The sequence below is a fragment of the Phodopus roborovskii genome, unplaced genomic scaffold (assembly GCF_943737965.1).
Source record: "Phodopus roborovskii unplaced genomic scaffold, PHOROB, whole genome shotgun sequence".
Classification (NCBI taxonomy): Eukaryota; Metazoa; Chordata; class Mammalia; order Rodentia; family Cricetidae; genus Phodopus; species Phodopus roborovskii.
Window position 1 is genome coordinate 5,787,719 of NW_026126460.1, and position 22,313 is coordinate 5,810,031.

A 22,313-nucleotide genomic window follows, 5' to 3' on the forward strand; every position below is an offset into this window, starting at 1 on the left:
AGACCACAGCATCCCCAATTAACTGCCCCCCCTGTTGTTGTCTCAACAGCTAAGTTCTTACTACTGTTCCAAGGCTATGCCTGCTGCAATATTCCATGCCATGGTAGTCACAGACTCTACCATCCTCTGGAACCATGAGCCCCAAATTAAATGCTTTCTTTTATAAATTGCTTTGGTCATGATGTTTTGTCATAGCAATAGTAATATAACTTAAGACACCTGTGATATAAAACTCTAGCACGTTGGCTTACTCTCATCCACTTATACACCTCTTCTCTGAACCCTCCCCCCACCTCTCACTTCTACTCTGAACACCTGGCCAAACCATCTGTTACCCCATGGTTATTCTATCCATGGGACACTTGAGTATTCCAGAAGCAGGTGATAACCATGTGCGCCATCTAAAACTCTGTCTACTGGGGAAATGTGTCCCTCGCCAACTGCTAGACAGACTGTCATGCATATTTACCATCCTGTCTGTATCTATATCTGGTGCCAAACAAACTGGAACCAAGCTCAGTCTCCCTCCATGGTCATCACACTGTCACCAGGGACGTTCCACTCTGCTCCATGGTGGTGTGTGAGCTTAGATGTGAGCTTGTGTGTGAGCTTAGGGAGAGATGCTGACATGGGGTGGTGTATATCTGGGGTCTGCTTACTTCCTCACTTCCTGCCTCCTCCTTCCATTCCCTATTCTACTTTACTCTGGAATGGCTGCATGTCTGCATCCATCCTTCTCATATCTCAGGACTTGAGTCCTAACAAGCATCACTGCAGAGAGGCAGGCAGTCAGGCATATGAGACCATTTTCCAGGAAGAGGAAAGAGGCAGCATCGTCTCCAAAATGAGGGACAGGATACAGGAATCCATGACAGAATTGGGGATCCTAAGACAAGGTTGGGCAGATAGACAGGGGCTAACTCACATACTGCACATATGCACCTTAGGGATCAGGATATGATTCTATTGAGGTGAATAGGATGCACTGGAGGTTAATAGATAAGAGCACAGCATGTGCATGTGTGCAGAATGGATAAAGATGTGGATCTTGAGCCATACAAAAATATGGCTTCAATGTGAAGAACAATTTGGAAGGGAAGCAAAATAAATATATATATATATATATATATATATATATATATAAGAAAGAAAAGAAAAATGAATGCAAGAAAACAAGAGGCAACTCTTGCAATACCCAGAGGCAAATACAGGTGGCTTGCAGTAACAGGAGCAGAATAAACAGTGAGGTCATTAAGAACTGTTTCTGAGGGGGACTGACAGGCTGTCACGCCTGCAAAGAATCAGGCAATTCTTTTTCTCTGTTTCTGGCTAGCAATCCAGATACACTTCTACTATTAGGAGGTCTGTTTGGGACAAATGAGGCCTAGGGGTCTGAGACAGCCAAGTCCAAACCAAAGGGAAGATTTGGAGCAAATTGTGGCATGTGCTTGTGATGCTAGCACTTAGTGGTAAAAGGCAAAATTCCCCATGAGTGTGAGGTCTGTCTGGTATAGAGAACAAATTCCTGCCAGCAAGCAGGATGAGGAGAAAGAAGGATCCACCTCAGGAGACCCACACTTCACTTGGAGGTTTGGGCTGCAGGAAACACCAGCAAAGGGCCACAAGGGAGGCAGCTGCCAGGGAGAAATCAGAGAACTATCCCTGCCTGTTTATCCTGTCCTCAGCCACCTGACACAACAGACTTCAGTAAGATCTCTTAACATGGAAGGATGCTTCATGTTACTTCTGTTCCCTGCATTCATTCAGATTGAAAGGTCAAGTCCTTGTCCCCAGCTCTACAGACTGCCAGTCACAACTTCCTCAAGTTGTCTGTTTCTCTCCACAGGTGCTGGAGAAATGTCTGAGATGAAATCCACAGCTTGGAAGTTGATTCTCTTAGGGTTCTTGCTGGTTGTTGTTTGTTTTGTCAGTAAGACACACCTTGGCTTCATCTGGGAGGAACAAACAGCTGAGAAAATGCCACCATCAGATTGGTCTGCAGACAAGGCTGTGGGGCATATTCATGACTGATGATTGACATAGTCCAGTGTGGCAGGGCCACTCCTGTGCTTGTGTCCCTGGGGCGATTAAGACAGCAGGCTGAGCAAGCCATGGAGAGCAAGCCAGTAAGCAGCACTCTTCCATGGCTTCTGTCTCCACTCCAGCTTGCGTTCTTGCCCCTTACTGCCCTTAATGATCAGTTGTGATCGGGACATGTAAGTCAAAAAACCCTCTCTTCCCAAGTTGCTTTTGGTGATGGTATTGATAACAGTAACAGACGGCACTGGAAATGCTGTTTCCTACCTTTGTAGTTTTGATGAAGATCATTTGTCTTTCCTGACCCCTGTGGTCCCAGAGACTCTTTACAAAACCTGTCCTGATAGGAAAAGTAGGGATGATTGCTCTCAGGGACAATGAAAGAAATGAATTTACAGTTTACAACAGGAAAGAAATTATCTATAAAATCATCATGCAGTAGATAGTATAACTCTGGGTGGTGTATATAAAACAAAAGTGAGACACAGAAAAGATGTCATATTTAGCTGGATGGATCCAAGGGACAGAACAATGAATGAATGAAACCACCTCAGAGGAAACATTTTAATATGTATTTGCAATTTAAAATATGATTTACAATTGGTTAGGTATGTCTGGGGTACCCTGAACAGAAACTTCCTTGAAAAGCAATGCTGTGAATGATTCCTGACTGTGAAATCAGCTTCATGAAAAATGATGCTGTGGATGATTCCGGGCTGTGAAAATCTGGCTTTCATAGTTAGCATATTCCAGCAGACGAATTGGGAGGTGCTTACTGCAGTGGATCTGATCCAGTCCCTCCAGAAGTTCTCATTTGGCTCACACAGGTGTGCTCCAAGGAACAAAGGATCCAGGTACATCTCTAGGAATCTGCAAAGAAAGAGACAAATTTCGATGTTTCTAACTCAGAAACATGTCTGTAACTTAGGTTAAAAACAGCAGAAGATGATGAAGATCAAACCACCACAGGCTTGGGGGCCAATGAGATCAGAGAATAACATCATGTAATGTAGAGGTTCCTGGAGAGGGTCTAGCAGAGGGAGGCAGAGCTTTCAACTCCACATGGAAACAGAGTCAGTGTCTGTTTCTCTCTGTGAGGTCCGGGATCCTCTGCAGAGCCTGTGGGGAGGGAGTGTAGGAGGGACACCCCCATAAGAGAAGGGAACTTGTCTTGTAGCTAGAGAGGTAACTGAGGGGCATGGCTGCCCTTACAATCACAGATCAGAAATCGTGCTGCTGTACAGACTCACAGAGACACGGAGTGTGTGCTCAGCAGTAACAATACTGTGGGAGGGTCCTTTCCCTCACACTGCCAGTGCCTGTGTAGGTGACACTGGGAACACAGCAGAGTGACCTTGATTCTTGGCTGGGTGTCCCAGGATCAGGCTGTAGCCCTTGAACTCCTAGGCCTGAGGCAGGGGAACAAAACTGAGAGAAGGAACCTTCAGTTCCCCTCAAGTGATAATGACCTGAGCACACAGGAAACCAAGCAAGGCCAGGCTGATGAAAAGACACAGCCAAGGGGCACAAGTTCAAGGGGACCCTGAGGAGTTCCTGTGCAGTTTATTTCTATGGAAAAAATACAGCACTGGACTAAAGAAACTTGGCCATAGAGCCAGGGGAAAGAAATGAGGAATTTTACCGTTTTCTCTTGAGGGTAACATACCATTTTTGTGAACTTATCTTCACAGGCCATTCGGATCTTCTCTGGAGTCAGTGGACTGTTAAGCTTCAGTGGTCCATGGATGCCTCTCTCCTCTCGTGCTGCATTCACTGCATCACGGATGGCAAAAAATACCGAGCATCCCAGGAACAACCCAGACTCTCCCAGACCCTTGAGAGAAATGACATATGTGTGTTATGACACAAACTGCCCCTCCTTCTCTGAACAAACATTCATACATGAATATGTATATACATGCAGTATATAATAATTATATACATATATAATCTATAGGCCACATAAGTAAATTGTTATTGGAAAATAATTTAACCGCTTATAATTTTAGCTTATTAAATTATTTCAAATAGATCAAGCACATAGAGGCGTGAAGGTGATTATTGCAATATAAAAAGCTAAATAGGATCTGATAGTTCATGTTAGGCAGATTGGGAATATTTGAAGCATTTTACCATGTCGTTAAGTTACTTTATAATTAGAAGAATCCTCCTGTAATCTCAGTAAAGGCATGGAACAACCAAGCAGACCAATGTCTGTCCACCCTACTGACATCAAGTAAGCACGGACTTGGTCGTGGAGTGGAGCTTACCTTAGATGAATACAGAGTGTTCGAGTGCTCAGATGGGGGCATAAACGAAATGTGCATCTCTGTGGGGATGTCACAGATGGCAGGGATTTTGTACTGGCTTGGGCCACGACTGTACAGAACGCCCTGGGGAGAGTAATTCAGCTCCTCTATGGTGTAGAGTCCCATTCCTTGAATAAACGCGCCTTCAATCTGAGAGAAAGGAAGGAATGACTACCTATGTGGCAGAGAACTCGAGAGCCTTCCTACTGCATGCTGCCTGTCTGCCCTTGAGAACGGCAGTTCAAGGGTCTTCCAGGGCATCTGGGAGAGTGTCACCAGGAGCCCATCTAAAATCATTTCTATATGTTCCGTTCAGTGCTAGACCCCAAGTCAGAGGAGCTTTAGTCTTGGCTTAGCCATTGCAATGATAACTCCAGATGAGTCCTCACAGGGCCTGTCCACATAACCATCATGTTTTCCACTAATGAGGCAGATGAAACCCTTCCCTGACTGACCTCAAACAGACACAGCCTAGTAGGGTAAGGTTCTCAGGTGAGCAGCAAGTGAATGGCTCCTCTTCAGACCTCACAGCAGTTTATGTCCCACAAACAGGAAACAAAGCAAAATAGTTACACATACCTGACCTATGTCAAGGGCTGGGTTAATGCTATGGCCAACATCCAACACAATGTCTGTTCTGAGAGTCTAGCAAAAAAAAAAAAAATGTTGATGCACATAACACAGAGAAGAAGATGAGAAACACTTCATGCCTGGTATGGGACAAAGGCTATGTTTGTACTGACCAAGTTGATTCATGATAAAGAAGCAACAAAAATTTTCTTGCATGGCAAATTTTATTATCTGAAAACTTTCAGTTTTGAGATAGGGTGTGATGTAGCCCAGGCTGGCTTTGAATATGACATGTAGCCAAGGATGACCTTCATCTTCTGATTCTCCTGCCCCCTCTTCCCCATTGATTAAAACTTGCACCACCATGCTGGCCTGGGTGGTGAAGAAGACTGCCACCTCACCCAGGTAGTAGGAAGGAACTGAACTCTGTTGTGTAGAGCTGCAAGCTGGTCATGGAAATATAATAGAATGGAACACACTCTAGTTAACACCCAGCAAGTCACCTGTAACGTTGGCCATGGAATGCCAGTCAGGGATAACTGGTAGCAGAAAGTGAAGGCCCGAAGGTGCAAAGCATGTATCAGAGATAGACAGAGGTGAGTGTTGCCTTTAACAGCCCTAACTGGGAGGATACCTCATGGACATCTGCCTGGTTGAGCTAGAAGGACATTCAAGAGTGTGTGGGGACCTTCCACTGGCTCAGCCTATGATACGCACAGATAGCTAACAATCTCATAGCAGTTACCCAGACTTCCTCCACTCTCTACTAGGACTTTGTAAAAACCTCTTGCCAAGGAAGTCTGTGTTTTGTTTTGTTTTGTTTTTTTCCCTCTTGGAGACTCCTCCACTCTGAAGAGCCTCTCACTATGCCTCAATTCCCCACTGTGCTGTAATTCTTTTTGTAAAGCTTGCTTCTGCTTTGCACAACAGCCCATGTCTTTAATTGTCACTGGTGTGACACAACAACCTCAGAGCCACAGTCCCAGGTCTACATTTGGTAACTCTGAGTGTGTAGCAGCTTATGACCCTGCATCAAAAGCATAAATGAGGCAAGAAAGGTCCAATTACACTCAAACAAACAAACAAACAAATAAGCAACAAAACCCTGAAACAACACCTGGTTAGTTTTCTTAGCTCTTAACAAGGCCAAGACATTTAGAAAATCTAAACAGATGATTCCAATAACTTATTTGAGGGAAACTAGAGAACCCTCAGCATAGAGTGGGAGAGCTACTCTAACCCAAGAGTCATGCTTGTAGTATCACTCCAAGTCCTTAACCTCAGTCCCATGTTCCCCAAAGAGACACAATCTGTGACAGAATCCAGAAAATTAAATATTCTAGGAATTCTATTCAAAAGGCTCTTAAATTTCACAGATAAGGCTAACTATACTTAAAAAATACATGGTAAGAACACATCTAAAAAATTAATATGATAACAGTCTCAAGCTGGAGACACAAAATGTATTTGGAAATATCACAAGCTGGTGTTTGCTTCTGGTAGGATTTAGGGTAGATTATCACTAAAGTAATATCTTAGTCACATGGCATTTGTGAAGGCTACTGCAAACACATTTGATGTATCTGTGATCATTAACTATATAGTGGCGAAGAGTGTTTTCTGTACCACCAAAGGCCATGTACAAGCAAGGAAGCCATGACCTTGACATTGTTGTGCATGTATGGAAATGAGTGTGAATACATACACCCCCAAAATATATTATGACACTTCAGCTATTCAAAAAGAGGGACTATAGGTCACTGCGTTCCTGAGATGGCCCTTGGTCCTTGTTAACAAGTTATGGACACCTATGGTGTCCTTCAAGAACATCATACTAAGACACTTCTCATAAGAGTTCAGTCTACATGGAAGCCCTCATCAGGCTGTACAAAAGTGGTTTCTTTTCTATTTGCAGTTAAAATTGTAAAAAGAGAACACTTAAACAGAAGGATTATTGTTTTCCACAGAAGACGTTATACCACTGAGGCAAGCAATGAGTTTTGCTTTGTTCTAGTAATACAGAGAGATCATCCTTAGGGAAAATTCATGGTGCAGCTCTCACACACCCGACTGCTTCTGGTAGGCAGCATGTGTGAAGTTGAAGCATCTCACAAGTACAGTCAGAAGTCATTTCCAGGTGGGACTAACCTTGTGGTCTCCAGTCAGGCAATCTATTTCAACCTCTGAGCAGGCAGCTCCATACACATAATATGCAAAGGGATGGCCTTCCCCTTTCTCCCAGTTCATGTCTGACTCATAACCCCTGAAAGAAACAATTGTTGAGAAGCACTGTGAGTGATCAAGTCCTGCAATCACAGACAGTGATTAAACCAGCCCAAAGGGAGCTAAGCCACTCAGAGGACTATAGGTGTACAGCACAGAAAAAAGTCCCCATACATGTGACCAAGAAACACCTCTTCTATAGTCATCTGACTGGGGTTCAACCTGCATCTTAAGCCAAACACAGTTTCAAGGGGGCTTGTCTGCCTGCTTTATATCCCTCTGGTCCAGGATTCAGTGTTGAGTGTGAGGAAGCAGGCTGGATGGCTCCCAAGAACTGGCACTACCAGCGGGCTCTATGTGTGTTCCATCCCTCACTCTTCTGTAAGAACTCCCCATGGATATCAAGGGTAAAAGAAGTCTAGGCCAGCAACCTGCTACATTCTATCCCCAGTCTCCTCTGTTTCCCCAGCCTGAAGGTGGCCTTGAAAAACACTTCCTGTCTATTCCTGATAGCCAGTAGGAGTCAGGCAGATGAGAACATGAGCTAAGACCCTGCACTGTCTCAGCATTCACTCTCCATGAAAACATTCCACAAGTGATTCCCTAGAGGCTGTGGTTCTCAGGGCTCCACAGTTAGTCAGATCCCCTTAGAGGTGCCTATCATAGTTTGGGTTTACCTTTCACCTGACCCTTATTTCTTAACTTTAGGGATGAATTACATTTTCAACAAAAGGCTATACAGCTGTGGATTACAAGCACTAGTTCCCAGAAAGCCACATCATGGCCACAGTATGACCTGAATCAGCACTCAAGTCAAGTTCACCCGTGTGAACCATTTTCTCCATAACAGGTCTTCTGGATACCTGGATCAACCAGCAGATACAGGTTTATTCCAACAGCAGGCTAACTGAAGGGAGTGAGTCAGGCTGGGGGCCAAAATTGCACATAGAACTGAAATTCTCCCTCAAGCTCATGCTGGTATTGTCCATGACATAGGATCAAAGGGATATTTTACCTGAAATAGCCAATAGCCGAGAGGTTGATGCTCTGGTCAAAAGCAGTCTGCGCCTGTGAGGGACCAGCAGAACATGACATAAGACAGATTCTCGAGAGATGCTCAGCACTTAGTTTCATCTGTACTGTGTGATAAGTATAGCAGTAACAAGGAAAGCCCACGATGAACCTTTGCTGTCACAGTCTCCAGCTACATGAACATTCACGGCTCATTGTGTGCATAGAAGCATTTGCTCCGTGCATATGGTTGTAATAAATGCTGCCCTGATATGTTATGCTTATAAACTAAACTATAATGCCCACCCACACCCTCCTTATGAAGAGATCCATTCAGTCATCTGGAAAGACTTGGGCTATTAACATGGCCGAATTTGGACACAATAGTTCGATGTTTAATTTTATGTTGTTTATCTATAACAATTTCAGTTGAGAGAGTTGCTTTTCCTAAATTGTGCCACTTCCTAACACTTCCTAACAAGGGTTAGGTCAAAAGATTCAAGAGAGATGGGGAAGATGCAGCATTATGGAAGAATGCTGGCTCAATGCAGCAACTTGCAATGGATGACAAAGGAGGGGTTTTCGTGATTTACATCTGGATGCAACTTTCTCCACACAGCCATTTTTAACCTCTCTGGGCTCATGCAATACCAGGCAGGGGAAAAATATCTATGCCCAAAACAGATTTAGAAGTTTCATATTCCATAATAATAATAATAGCGATAAAATTATTAATTTTTCATACAGGGGTTCTCTGAGTAGTTCTATCTGTCCTGGAACTCATTTTCTAGACCAGGCTGGCCTCAAACGCGGGCATCAGCCTACCTCTGCTTTTCAAGTGCTGTGATTAAGGCATGTACCACCACCACCCAGCTTATCCATATTTATTAATTACATAATGAGCCTTTAAGCAATATCAGGAGCCTTTGGGTGAGATACAGAGGGATGAATAGACCCTCCAGCATTCTAAGAACACATGCTCATACTGAGCTTCCTCAGCCCTGGAGTCTTTCAAAGAAGAACTCTACACAATACTTTGCCAAACCTGTGCTTTGACGTTGCAGAACTAATAATCTAGAGCAGTTGGCACGGCAGCTATGCCAGGGGTTCATGAAGGTCCTCTCGACACAATCTCACAATTAACTATCTGCTATTTTTAAGTTAGCTTGTTGACTACAGAATATCTGTCTTCTGCATTTAGACTGCCAGGGTATCAAGGAAGAAGGTGGATGTTTCTAGTCCATTGGTGTCTATGACTTGAATAGAACATACCCCTATGTTTAGTTTCCTGTGTGTTTTTCATAAATTATTTTATTCCTATGCATATGGGTACTTTCTATGCAGGTGTGACTTTGTGAGCACTACCTATAGAAAGGGGCCGTTAAATAATTTGGAACTGGAGTTACACACAGTTGTTAGCTTCCATGTGGCTGCTGAGAATTGAACCCAGATTCTTTGGAAGAGCAACAATTCTTCCTAACCTCTGAGGCATCTCTCCAGCCTCTGGTTTCCCATCTCCAAATGAATGACCACCTGAGCTTCCCAGAATGCTGCTAGCCAGCATTGTTTTTCTATTGTAGGAAGAGCAAATCCAAGGAGAAGAACACACAGCTGTCATCCAGAAAGCACCTAGGTTCCACAGGCTGGAGCATAGTGCAGGAGTTGTTGCATGGACACCACTTTTCTCTGTATTAGAAACATCCCCGGGTACACCACTTCTCCCAGTGCACGTGGACCTCCGCATAACACGTGCAGAAGGGCATTTAGTTGTGATTATGCAATGACAGGGCTTTTGAATAAACATAATTCACACTTATTTCTCTTCCCTCTCCTCTCTTTTGGTAGTTTCTATGATAAATCATAGAGAGCCAGTGAGTCTCACCCAATCCTTCCAAGTTCCACGAGGATTCTTGTTGATGATGGGTTCGAGGCGCTTCAGAAGAGTCTGGCAGGCATCCTGTAGGTGATTTTAAGTGACAATTCTAATCATTTTGTAAAAACATCAATGTCTAAACAACATGGTACATCATCCCACACAGTTACCTCGGCGATACATAGGAACAAAGAAACATAGGGTATCAGTGAAGTAGAGGATGGCATGCAAGGTTTCATGTAAGGTTGTTGTAGTGTGAGCCTGTCAGACATGCACTGGACTAAGACAATTGCCTTACACACTATGCTTTGTCAAGACCCAACACAAGGTCTATTGCACACCGCCAGCCACTGGTTGCAGAACATTAACTTTCTGGGCACATTTGTTCGGGTATCAAGAAGCCAGAGCGAAAGGCAATGAAACTGGGATGGTGAGGCTCTGGTAAGAGGTAGGAGTGTGACTGAACACAGAAGGGGGAAGTCACTGGGGTGCGGGGATGGGGGGTAGGGTGGAATTAAGAGGTTTGCTCCCAGTGAAGCAGCAGGCACAGAACTTCTGGGTGCTGGGTCACCTGCTGGGTCTGTGTGCCTGCCCTGCCCTGCCCTGGACTGAGGAGAAGTGAGATCAGAACAATGCTTCTGATCTCAAGCTATGGATTTGGCCTGAAAGATTAATGAATGGTACAACTTAAGCAGGCTTTACCTTTACTGCAAACCCATTTATATCTGCCACCACAGACCCTCCAGAGGGATTTGAGTTAGGGACGGTTTCTGTGCTTGTCCCACGCAAGTGGATACTGGACATCGGCATCTTTAATTCTCGGCTCACCACCTAGAAGAAGGAACATAAGTTTCTTTTCAAACCCTTTGGTTAGTTGACCACCTGTGCACATGCCTGGCTGTCATAGCACATGTGTGCAGCCCTTATATGCATGACAAGAATGAAGAAGCTGAACCATGAACTCCTTCAGGTACAAAAAACCCTGTCTTCTAAAATCCTCGTAGCTAGTGTGAACTCCAAATTTTAAACATTTGTTTCCATTGCTTTTGTCATTGACATAACATCAGGGAATGGATCCACACTAGTGCATGGGGAAAAGCTTCATCCACATCTCTGTATGAACGAAATCAACACTGTTGAGCTACTCTCACCACCACACTTTGCAATATTCTAGCAAAGAGGAAAATTTTAGCAGGAGCTGTCTGGTTTCCATGCACAGCTCTGACTACAGTGGAGGAAATGAGCACCTCTCAGGAAGGCCATGTCCTTAAGAACACGTGCATCACAGAGGCGGGGATGATGCAGGAGCTGAGAACCAACATGGGGCTTGGAGGTTGCTTTGGTCCATACTTTTAGCGCTGGAGAAAATCATGTTAGTTGATTCAAACTTCGTCTCTGGCTAGTAGTATGCTTGATAGAGTTTGTCCACAATTTGTCCACAGTCACAGCATCCTGAGCCTTCTGTAACAGGAGGCTCTGAGAAAGCATCCAGACAAAGTTACTGGCTCTCAACTTAAGATCTTTGGTGCAAGAAGGAAAACACGGAAACCTCACTGAAAAGCAGAACTAGAAGATCTCAGCAGCATGAAAACAAAAACAAATAACCAAACTAGAAATCCTACACATCCCCAGTCCCTATAATTAAAAATAAATAAATACACAAGCAAGCAAACAAACAAACAAACAAAAAAAATTACATCACTTGAGTTGCTTTCATTCACCTGGCAAATTGTCAAATTATTTCAAAAATTCTTCAAATTTAGTGTTAGTTAAGGGCACAATGCAACAGATACTTTATGGAAAACAATTTAGTAATGTGTCTATAATTCCAAATACTATAACCTATGATCCACTAAGTCCTCAACGGGGAGGTAGTATAAGAAAACAATAAGAAAGATTCATTGAATAGTTTAATAGCTGGGGTAGCGTTAATTACAAATGCATTCCCCTGCAGCCATTAAAATCATGACTGTTAAGAATGTCTTCGTCTGTTTTGTTTTTGAAATAGGATGTCTCTGTGTGGCCGATTCTGGCCTGAGTTTGATCCTCCTGCCTTAGTCTCCCGAGTGCTGGGATTGTAGGCCAGTTCACCATGCCTGGCAATTGTGAAGAATTTACAGTGACACAAAGTAGTGCTCACTCTTTGTAAGATTAGTTGAAAAACCCTGATAATCAACAAAATTACACCAGCAACATCTTAGCAATTTATAGTAAGAAAATCAGACAAAAATAGAAGGACCCTAACACAGAATTGCTAATAAGCACTGGATAGAGATATGTTATTGATTGTTCAGAGCCCTTAATATAAAAAGGACAAGAAAAATTACAATCCACCAGAATTTGTACACCTTTTCACCTCCCAGCAAACACTCTGGAGAGAACAAATCAATCGTCTATGTATCCAATGAAAGCAGAAATCAAACACGAAGCCCTCTTAAGCAATAAAACAAACCCATCTTTTGGCACATGCTTTCCTGGGGTTCAGTAATAAAACTGACTTGTTTATCACTTCCTGCTAATAGATTAATGCTTAAGCTGTCAAATTTACAGTATCCTACCCTTTTATTTTGGGACAGAGAAATATGCTCGCTGTCTTCTCTCATAAACACATTAGGACATAACAGAATCCAGGGTGCATATTCTTACCTGAATCAGTTTAGTGTGGACACCCTGCCCTATCTCGATCCCTCCATGAGTGACCAGTGCAGAGCCATCGAGATAAATGTGAACCAGGGCAGCTGCCTGAGAAGGGTTGAAAAGAAATCAATGAGAAAAGGCTCTGATCCCTGTCAGGACATATCACTGCAACTAAAACACTTTCCACCCCTCCTCCAGACCCTGCCCATATATATATATATATATATATATATATATATATATGCATCGGTACATATATATATATACATATATATATGTATATATATATACGCACCAGTACATACATATCCCACCCAGGGTCAGAGGAACGGCAGGGCAAGTGTTGCATGGTGATATCCCCAAATGCAAATCCAAATCAGGTGCACAGAGACTCATTCATTGCTTGGCTAAAAAATGACCTATAATCACCCTACATCAGTGGTTCTAATGTTGCAAAGGTTTCTAATGTTGCAAACCTTTAATACAGTTCTTCATTTTGTTGTGACCCCAATTTATAAAATTATTTGCTTGCTATTTCACAACTATAGTTTGCCTACTATCATAAATGGCAATGTAAAAATCTAATATGTAACCCTCATAGAGGTTACCCTCACAAGCTGAGAACCACTGACCTAAACCATCTTAGCACAGGTCTACAGAAGTCTGGATCTCCATTATCCTGGTCAACAGGTGGAAACTAGTGATGTCTTGACAAAATTAGGATAGCCTGTGTCTGAGGGCAAAGCCACTCAATGCCCAAACAGACAGTCTTAGAATGTCTTAGAATGTCAGGTTACATTGGTGTACATAAGGACCATGCAGAGATGGGAAAGATTGAATTTACATGATCCTGGCATGTCATCCTGAATCAAACATAAAGAGAGGTATCCTCTTCTGAGAACCCAGAGCTGGCTGCCTGCACTGGGCTGGCAGATGGAGCAGACTCTCTGGGCTTTGGTCTCTACCTTTCACAGTGCTCAGGTAAGAATGGATCCTGAGCGGTCCCTTCATATTGGACATAATGTCTCAGATGTCCTAGGACTCATGTTTGACACATGAATTAGCAAGAGCACTGTAATTTGGTCTATTCCATAATCTTTAGCTTTAGTATTTTGCCTTGGTGGCTCTGGTGAATGAGAGTGGGATACATACATGAACTTAGTATGTGTAACTAAACTACAATTGCACTGGATATCATGTGCTCTCCATTGTATGACCCTGCTGGTGAGAGCATTCTCCCTGCAGGTCTAGGGCAGCATTTGTATCAGAGTCTGCTGAATAATTAGTTCCATGGTGTGTTACAAACTCAGACCACAAAAAGGGTCAAATTTGGCTCTGGTAAATGACACAATACAATACAAGACTCAATGTTAGCATCACAAAAGAGAAGTCCCAAAGCTCCAGTTACAAAACCAGCCCAACTAGAGTACTGAGCCAGATGCTTCTCCAAAGTGTGGAGAGAAGTTTATCCACTTGGTGAGAATTAGCGCTAATCTTGAGTCCCCAAATACTGCAGCCATGCCTTATCTGGAACTCTACCGTATTCCTCTGAAATAAGCCCTGGAAATGCAGAGGTTAACTAGATGCCACCTGCATCCTTCAGGGTACACAGTCTAGACATGAAAGAATCATTTGAACCCCTGAGCAGCTGGGTGAGAGCTGCTTCTGCCAGGGTAGGCAGTATGGGGCAGTGAAGACAGGGATCCAGAGTTAGGCATGCTCAGGTCACGAAGCTGTTTCTCCCTACCTGGATGACCTCAAACTATTAGAACATGTGTGCAGACTCTTATGCCCTTCCCCTTCAACCTATACATGTGTACATTTGCATTTTCAACAAAGGGTCTCTACACAGAAACCTGAATGCTGCTCTGCCCAGAATGGGGTTGGAATCCTGGATATACATGTCTTTAAATGCCTCTACTTAGTAAACAACATCTCATGAAACAGATTGCTAGCCCCCTGTGTCTCCTGACAGAAGACAAACAGAAGACAGAAGACAGAGGGGATCACCATCTAGATGAAATCAAGCCCCGTTAGACAAAGCCACCAGTTCAGGCCTTGTGTGGAGGGGCTTCCAGACTCATCCCTGCTCCCCTCCTCTAGCTGCTGTCTGCAGAACACAGCCTTTCAGGACTTGCCTTCCAGCAAGTATGCTGTGTGACAGATCCCAGTCTCCACAGCCCTAAGCATAGCTTTAAAGCAAGGGTGTCCATGGAGGCCTCTTCACAGCTCTAAGGACCAAGCTGCAGTGCTGGCCTTGCCTCCTCTCTCCTCAGGTCAGCTGACTCCTGCCTCACTTCCATCAAAGGGTGCTCTGAGGCTACAGTCCCCAGAGCTGCCTGCACACCAGTGTCAGCCTTGGCCAAGATTCCACCAGCTGTGGGGAAGGGGGTAGGTGTTCGAAACCCCAAATTTCAGTGTTCTTATACTGAAAATGAGGACACAACTTTTGTAGGTTTGCCAGAGGGTAGGATGAGGTTTAGTAGCTAAGCAAAGACTTATTAGTCAGATAAGGAACCATGACAAGCAACATTTCCCAGTCTTCCCTCTTGACAGTTACAAAATTGCATTTAAAAGGTTAAATAATTTACTTTTCCATGTGTAATGGACCCTTACCTTGTGAGGAAGAAGGGCACCTATGGGCCTATAATTTCCCATTTCTAATGTTTTTGTCTTGAAACTCTGAGTCACAGTGCCTGGACAGTGAGTCTCTTACTGGTCAGATGAACTTCCAGGACTGTGGGCAATTATCTCAGCTGCTTAGCACCAGTCAGGAGTAAATCAACGGTCCCCCATGTCCCACCAAGATGTTTCTCCCCACAGTGGGGGCAGAAGCAGACAAGTTCTTGTGTCCCAGGGTAGTGCAGGCTTTGCTAAGCACACCTGGGCGGGGTTTGACAGTTGGGCAGTGCCATCATATGACTAATCCTCAGCACCTTTGTCTCCCAAGCCCCTGCCAGGTGACATTCAAACTGTGTTTCAAGAACTGACCTGTCCCATGGATACTGAGCCGATACCCACAGGAAACTTCAGGGGGATCATGGCCAGCCCTCTCTTCTTCCAGGAATTCTCTGCATTGAATTTCCTGACAGCTGTTTTCCTCATGGAGTAGGAAGACTTGGCCATGCATTCTCTCCAGCACTCAGTGAGGATCTTCCCATTGATCTTCTGATTGTAGGGAGTATAATCGATTTGCTTGTACATATTGACGGTTCGAACCTATGAAAGGAAAGGAGATTAAAATGTGAGGGAAACCCAGAAGACATAATCTTGTCCATCCGCTGTCTTCTTCATCCACTTCTGCCCCTCCTACTTGGCTGAGCCCAGTTCTGCCTCCTTGTTACTAAAGCCCTTCTCAAGGCATGACATCGTCCTCATCCTCCCCTCAGAACCCCTTAACTATGCTAGACTCTCTTGTTTGCATGCTGTTCTTGAGCAAGTTTACAGGACGGAGCCCTTGACATCTATTCTCAGGTGTCACAGTGTGGTCCGGGTACATTCCTGATTCTCAGTTCTTGTATTTTGGGCACCTGTTGAAAGATGCCTGGGCTGTGCAACCTGGGTTATTTAGATGCCCTTGGTGAAACAGAACCACTTATTCCCAAGGCTATCCAACAGGGACATTTGTTTAAATATAACTGATGGCTAAGTGGAATGGCAAATGAGGTTGCTTTGTGAATTCTTCCTGAGAGTTTCATCCCACCCACCCCCATTCCACTGAACCCTTTATCTCTCCCCTTTTTTAATTTAAATTTGAAACATGGTTGTTTTGCATGTCAAGCCTATTTCCCTCTCCCTCCCATCCTCCCCTATCACCCCCACCAAACCTCAACCCATTCCCTTTCTGCTCCCCAGGGAGGGTGAGGCCTTCCATGAGGAGTCTTCAAAGTCTGTCATATCATTTGGGGCAGGGCCTAGGCCCTCCCCCCATGTGTCTAAGCTGAGAGAGTGTCCCTCCTTATGAGATGGGTTCCCAAAGTCCATTTGTATACTCGGGATGAATATTGATCCACTCTTGAGGCCCCATAGACTGCCCAGTCTTCCCAACTAACATCCATGTTCAGGGGGCCTGGGTTGGTCCTATTCTGGTTTCCCAGCTGTCAGAGTGGGGTATATGAGCTCCCCCTTTGTTCAGTTAAGTTTATTATGTGGGTTCCACTGAAACCTTTCTACTACCTAAGCTTCCAGACTTGTACATTTTTTGTGTGACTGAACAACTGTATAGAATTTTAGAGTTGCCTGAGTAGACAAGGTTGGAAGGCCATTTTATGAAGCATGAACTACTGACCAGTGGTTCCACCACTGAAGAAAGTGGCATGCCCTGCTGACAGCAACCATTAACAGACTTTAGTCCTTCAAGGCAGGGTGAAGCCTCATGAGCTCTTTCCACTGTCCATGATGAAATGTTGACATGCTCAGTCACAGGGATGTCTTATGCAGGGAACCACAAATGAGCAGATTCTGTCCCCAGAAGTTGGTGCCCTGAGTAGACTGTTACTGTCTTCCCAGAACTGGCTGCTAAGACCCTCAGCCTTATATTTGTAATTGAGAGAACCTCACAGTTATGGCCAGCAAGCAGACAGAGGCCATTATAAACACACACACACACACACACACACACACACACACACACACACACACACACCAGCCACCCCACTAGCAATTGCTCTGATCCCTGTAAGTGGGAAAGTGGAACTTTATGCAACATGCCATTTGAGGGAAAGCAGATTTTAAGAGTCCATTCTGAACAAGAAGGGATGTCCTTGTGTAATTCCCTCTCCCTCCTGCTACCAACATAACAAGGACAGAGGCTGTGGTCAGAAGGCCAGAAAGAGGGGGACAAGGGTCCCTACAAGCTTAAGAGACATGAAGAAGATGGCAAGGGGGGAATGCAGATGAACTGAGGGCTTGGGCTCTCTAAGCCTCCACCAGCAAGCAGGGGGCAAATTAGTGTGCTTGTCAGGGGCAGTTCTGTGTGAGGTCCATCTGCATAAGTGCCTAAGTGAGGACTGTAAATGACTGGGAACAGTCCTGGTGTGTGTGTGTGTGTGTGTGTGTGTGTGTGTGTGTGTGTGTGTGTGTATGTGTGTGAGTAGAAGAGAATTATCTTCGCTAATTTATGAATTTGAAGCTGAGATATAAAAACTCAACAGGTGAAAGTTTAATACCCGAAATAACAAACCTTGTGGCAGGTGGCTATATACTAGGTACAGCAATTGCCAATTCACCTTCAAGGTGGCAGCCCACCCGGAAGAAAACTCTGATGGGTGAACCTGGTAAAGAAAGGCTATGAGGTTTAGGGCCAGGCTGGCTCTGATTCTCTTAATGCTGAAAAGACCCAATCACAGATTTTGGTGTGCACCATTACCAGAAGCAAAGCTTTAAAATAACTTTAGGTTAGTCCAGATATCTTGTTAATGGTTTTTAAGATAATTACCCCCAGAATAACAATCTAAAGTTCAGAAGGCCATATAGCTGAGCTGTGTGATTTGTTGGGCTAGGACTGAAATAGCAAAACAGCCTGGTTGCTTCACACACTTTTCTTGGTCGGTCTGGTTGATAACCTAGGACAGTGATTAATTTTCTGCACAGATTCCTTACCTCCATTTTCTCATAAGGGTATGTATCCTAAAGACTCAAAGTTCAGCTGACTGTTTCTTATGTATAGAAGTGCTGGGTCCTGGATTTGTGCAGGTGACAGGGAGCAGAGAACTGAGGTGTTGAAACAGGTATAACTTTCATTCAGAAACACAGCGGGGGAGAGAAGTTCTGGCTGGTCAGGACAACAGAAAATTATTTGACTTTATAGCCCTGAGATAGTAATACAAGTGTCTTTTTTGTGGTCATGGGTTACACACAGGGCAGAAAGTTCATTTTAATATTTAAAATGCTAGGGTGTCACAGTTTCTTGGGAGTGCTGAATTGAGCTGATACTAAAAGATTTGTTGTCATAAGCCTGAATTAGAGGATTTATGACACCCCAAAGTCTCTTTATCCTATACCTGGCACTCTCTATGCACCTATGGGACCCAAAGAGAATCTGGAAAGTATTAGCCCTGATTACAGGGTGTTAGTTCAAAATGGTTATATAGGATATACATGCACAATATTATCATTTTCCTTGTGCTCTTCATTAGCTTAGGTTAAAACTCCATTAAAATTCTTTATAAAATTACCTCTAAAGACAGATAATAAAGTGATTGCTTCTTTCGTTACAACCACAATTCCTAGCTTCCCAATGAAATAGTTACTACTTCCTTGCTCTGTGATAAGTTACTTAGACTTATTGCATGTGAGTTAGTGGAATGACTCTGTTTTTAATCTTTTACGTGTGTTCATTCACTTGAGAATTGGAATGTAACCCCTGTGCATCCCCTATGTTGCCTGAAACATCTTGTTGGTGGTATATGAGGTGTAAGAAAAAGAACAGAAGAGGAAGAAGCAGCTAAAATGGGCTTGGGAAGACAACATCAAGAGTGAGCGAGTTAAAAGAGAAACATCAAGAGTAAAGATGCAGCTAGAATGCAGAAAGAGCACAAAAGCAAGAAGAATCAAGAAAGGAATCATCAAGACAGTGTGTTAAGGGTTTTTTGTTTGTTTGTTTGTTTTTTATTGTTGTTGTTGTTTTGTTTTGTTTCTGCCTAATGTCCTCAGATGGAAAAATCTCAGTTCCCACCAATGCTTACAAGCCCTGTGCAGCCTCAAGGCTGTTCCTCTGGACTGAAGACACTTTGTGACAGCTGACTCAGATGTTAGGGGAACAATGAAAGGGAGTTGGCAGGCCTCAGTGATGGTTACACTGTTGTGTGTAACTACACCAAGTTTATGTGTGATTTATCTCCCAAGGAAAGGGACATGTGAGGTGAGCTTCTCAGGACAGAGGTGAAGCCAGGTGGGAAGTGGTGTCCTATCTAGAGACTTAGTAGTTCTCATGAGATCCTGGTTACTTCCCACAAGACTGAATTACTGACAGAGTGAGTTTGATTGCTAAACCTTTGTCTAACCTCTTGTTCTGCCATGTGAACCCACTGGGTAAGATCCTGCAATGTCAATTGCTGTGCAATCATCAGAACCAAACTGATACCAGCATCATGCTCTTAGACATCTAAAGTCTGAGTGAAACAGACCACATAGATATAGACATAGATATGTGTGTACCTATAAATACATACATACATACATACATACATACATAAGCTTCCAACATTTTGTTATAGCAATACACAATTGTAATACAATTCCAACTAATGGGAACTCTTCAATAACCAGGTGAAAATCCAATTCATGATCTTAAAAATAGTGTTTTTCTGTTTTTATAAGGTGGAGCACTGGTAAGATAAGTTCACTAAACTTGAATACTGACTTTATTTAGTAGTTGACTGGGCAAACTCAGGCAAATATTTAATCTCTGGATCACCTCACTATTGTTTAACCTGACTGATCCCAAGCATTGTGGTCTCAGATAGTCAGCATCTTTTATACAGGAGACTAGAGTTACCTGCTCAGGGGGCAGCCCACACTTGACTGCAACTTCTGTGATACAGACTTCGATGACCAGCCCTGCCTGAGGAAAACCAAACCCACGGAAAGCCGTGTTGGATGGAAGGTTGGTTTTGCAGGCCCAGCCCCGGCAGCGAAGGTTGGGAAACTTGTAACCATTGTCCATCTTCAGAAGTGCCATTTCTATCACCTGGAGAAACCCAGAATGGATGTGAGAGAGTGTGGCCTTCTGTGCATGTCCCACCATGCAGACACCTCACAATGAAACCAGGCTGGAAATAGTCCCCCTCTTCACAGATCAGCAAAAACGCCCAAAGACATGACATTGCCAGTAAATATATCCTTGCTATAAAATATTCTTAAATGATTTGAATTCTTCCCAATTACTACTTTTCATTTTCACACTTTAGAGAAAATGTGTTTTTTCAATTTCCAACTATTTCCAAAGTCTTGGATATGTTTATAGATTCTAAATAGTGGGCCTATGGAATGAGACAGTATAGATGTTTCTTTCTTCTTAAAAGACTAGCTTTCAACAGTGTAGAAATTTTCAAAGGAGTTCTGGTATCTGCTTTAATGAACATCTACTCAAAGAGAGGAAATCCTTCCTTCCACCAAATGTGGGTTTTTAGCAATGTCTAGAAATAGGTGTGGCTGCTAAGACTGGGAAGTAGCATACCAATGATGTCCACAGGTCAAGGATGCTTGTGACTAGCTTATAATGCACAGGTAGCCCCATGAAGAGTTACACAATTGAAAATATCCACAGGGCCAAAGCTGGGGAAGCCTAGTCTACTGCTCACATGTAGTGTGGGAAGCATAGAGGGGAAACACAGATGCACGCTTGGCCAAGGTCTCTGGGATCCACTTGTGCTTTGCAGTGAGAATCCATGCTTTCCTGCAGTGAGAGTCTCTGTACTGTCATTAAGTGTTGGGTAAAGAGTGAATAGTTCCTGAGTGGAAACATTGTATGAAACATTCTTGGAGAAAGAAAACTTCCTTAACACACTTACCCATAATGACTCATCCAGGGAGCTCCCTGCATTGCAGTAGTGCTCCATGTCCAGGGCCAAGATTCTGCCATCGTTCATGAATCCAACCTGGAGCAGGAGAGAACTGACTGTTGATGCTGGCTAGGGAGGTCAAGTCTATAGAAAGTTGACATAGTCATACTTTTAAAAAGCTTCATGGACTCAGATCTCACAGCTGCTTCTTGGATATAGAGCTGGCTTAGTGCTCCTGGGAAAATGCTATGTGGTAGTTAGTGTTAATTATCAGCGCAACAGATATAGAACTGGCTAGGAGACAGGTTTCTGGACATCCCTGGGAGGGATCTTCTTGACTGGGTTAACTGAAGTAGGAAGATCAACCCAAACAGGGGGTGGCACCATTCCCTTGGCTCAGTCCTAGACTGAATGAAAAGAGACCAGTAGCTGACCACAGTTCTCATAGCTTTCTTCTTATTGACTGCAACGCAATGTGAGCAGCTGCTTTGAGCTTCTCCTTGCCATGATGGGTGGTACCCACCAACTACAAATCAAAATGAATCCTTATTCCTTTAAGGTTTTCTGGGTGTTTTCTCACAGCCACATGAAAAGTAAATTGTATAGTATGTGAGCTCTCTAGCTATCTTTGAAATGGAAATAAATCAGGTGATAGGCAGAAGTAGAGGCAGATGGTCAACACAAAGCAAGTGCTCAATATTACTATATGCATATTAATCTGATTTCCTGTCCTCACACGACTCTCCATCCCTGACCATCACTGCCATGGTGATGGCCTCTGTAACCACGGTCCACACTTAGGTGAAGCACAATTCTGTTTCAATGTCCTGTTTTCATTCTCCCCACGCATACACAAACAAGATCATCATTCCATCCAGAAAGTTCACTGCCTCCAGATTTCCTCCATAGAAATCTCTACACTGTGTTCTGTTACCTTATTCATCATGTGGTGCTAAGGTTTTCAACAGATACTATTTTATAGTATAGAGATAAGCTCTGGAACTCATCTGTTCAGTATTCTACAACCATGTCTTGACTCAACTGCTTCCTGTCTGCATTCATCCTGCCTGCTACTGCCACCTGCTCCATACTGACACCCTCAGGCCATCCTCTCTGCAGCAGTCCCAAGAGCCTCCTGTAAGTACTCAA

At 43.7% G+C, this 22,313-nt stretch overlaps 1 protein-coding gene across 1 annotated transcript in view; it reads right to left on the reverse strand.

Annotated features, from left to right (window-relative positions):
- Nucleotides 1–2,598: 2,598 nt before the first annotated feature.
- The window catches only part of LOC127226327 (aldehyde oxidase 1), a 56,831-nt gene continuing 37,116 nt past the window's right edge, over nucleotides 2,599–22,313 (reverse strand). The window contains exons 24-35 of the mRNA XM_051190251.1: nucleotides 21,174–21,260; nucleotides 20,159–20,350; nucleotides 15,652–15,879; nucleotides 12,670–12,765; nucleotides 10,726–10,854; nucleotides 10,033–10,107; nucleotides 8,155–8,207; nucleotides 7,065–7,179; nucleotides 4,926–4,991; nucleotides 4,308–4,496; nucleotides 3,704–3,871; nucleotides 2,599–2,907 (exon numbers count right to left, since the gene is read on the reverse strand). Of these exons, the coding sequence (XP_051046208.1) occupies nucleotides 2,857–2,907; nucleotides 3,704–3,871; nucleotides 4,308–4,496; nucleotides 4,926–4,991; nucleotides 7,065–7,179; nucleotides 8,155–8,207; nucleotides 10,033–10,107; nucleotides 10,726–10,854; nucleotides 12,670–12,765; nucleotides 15,652–15,879; nucleotides 20,159–20,350; nucleotides 21,174–21,260 (1,449 nt within the window). The 3' untranslated portion in view covers nucleotides 2,599–2,856. The remainder of the gene's footprint in view (nucleotides 2,908–3,703; nucleotides 3,872–4,307; nucleotides 4,497–4,925; nucleotides 4,992–7,064; nucleotides 7,180–8,154; nucleotides 8,208–10,032; nucleotides 10,108–10,725; nucleotides 10,855–12,669; nucleotides 12,766–15,651; nucleotides 15,880–20,158; nucleotides 20,351–21,173; nucleotides 21,261–22,313) is intronic.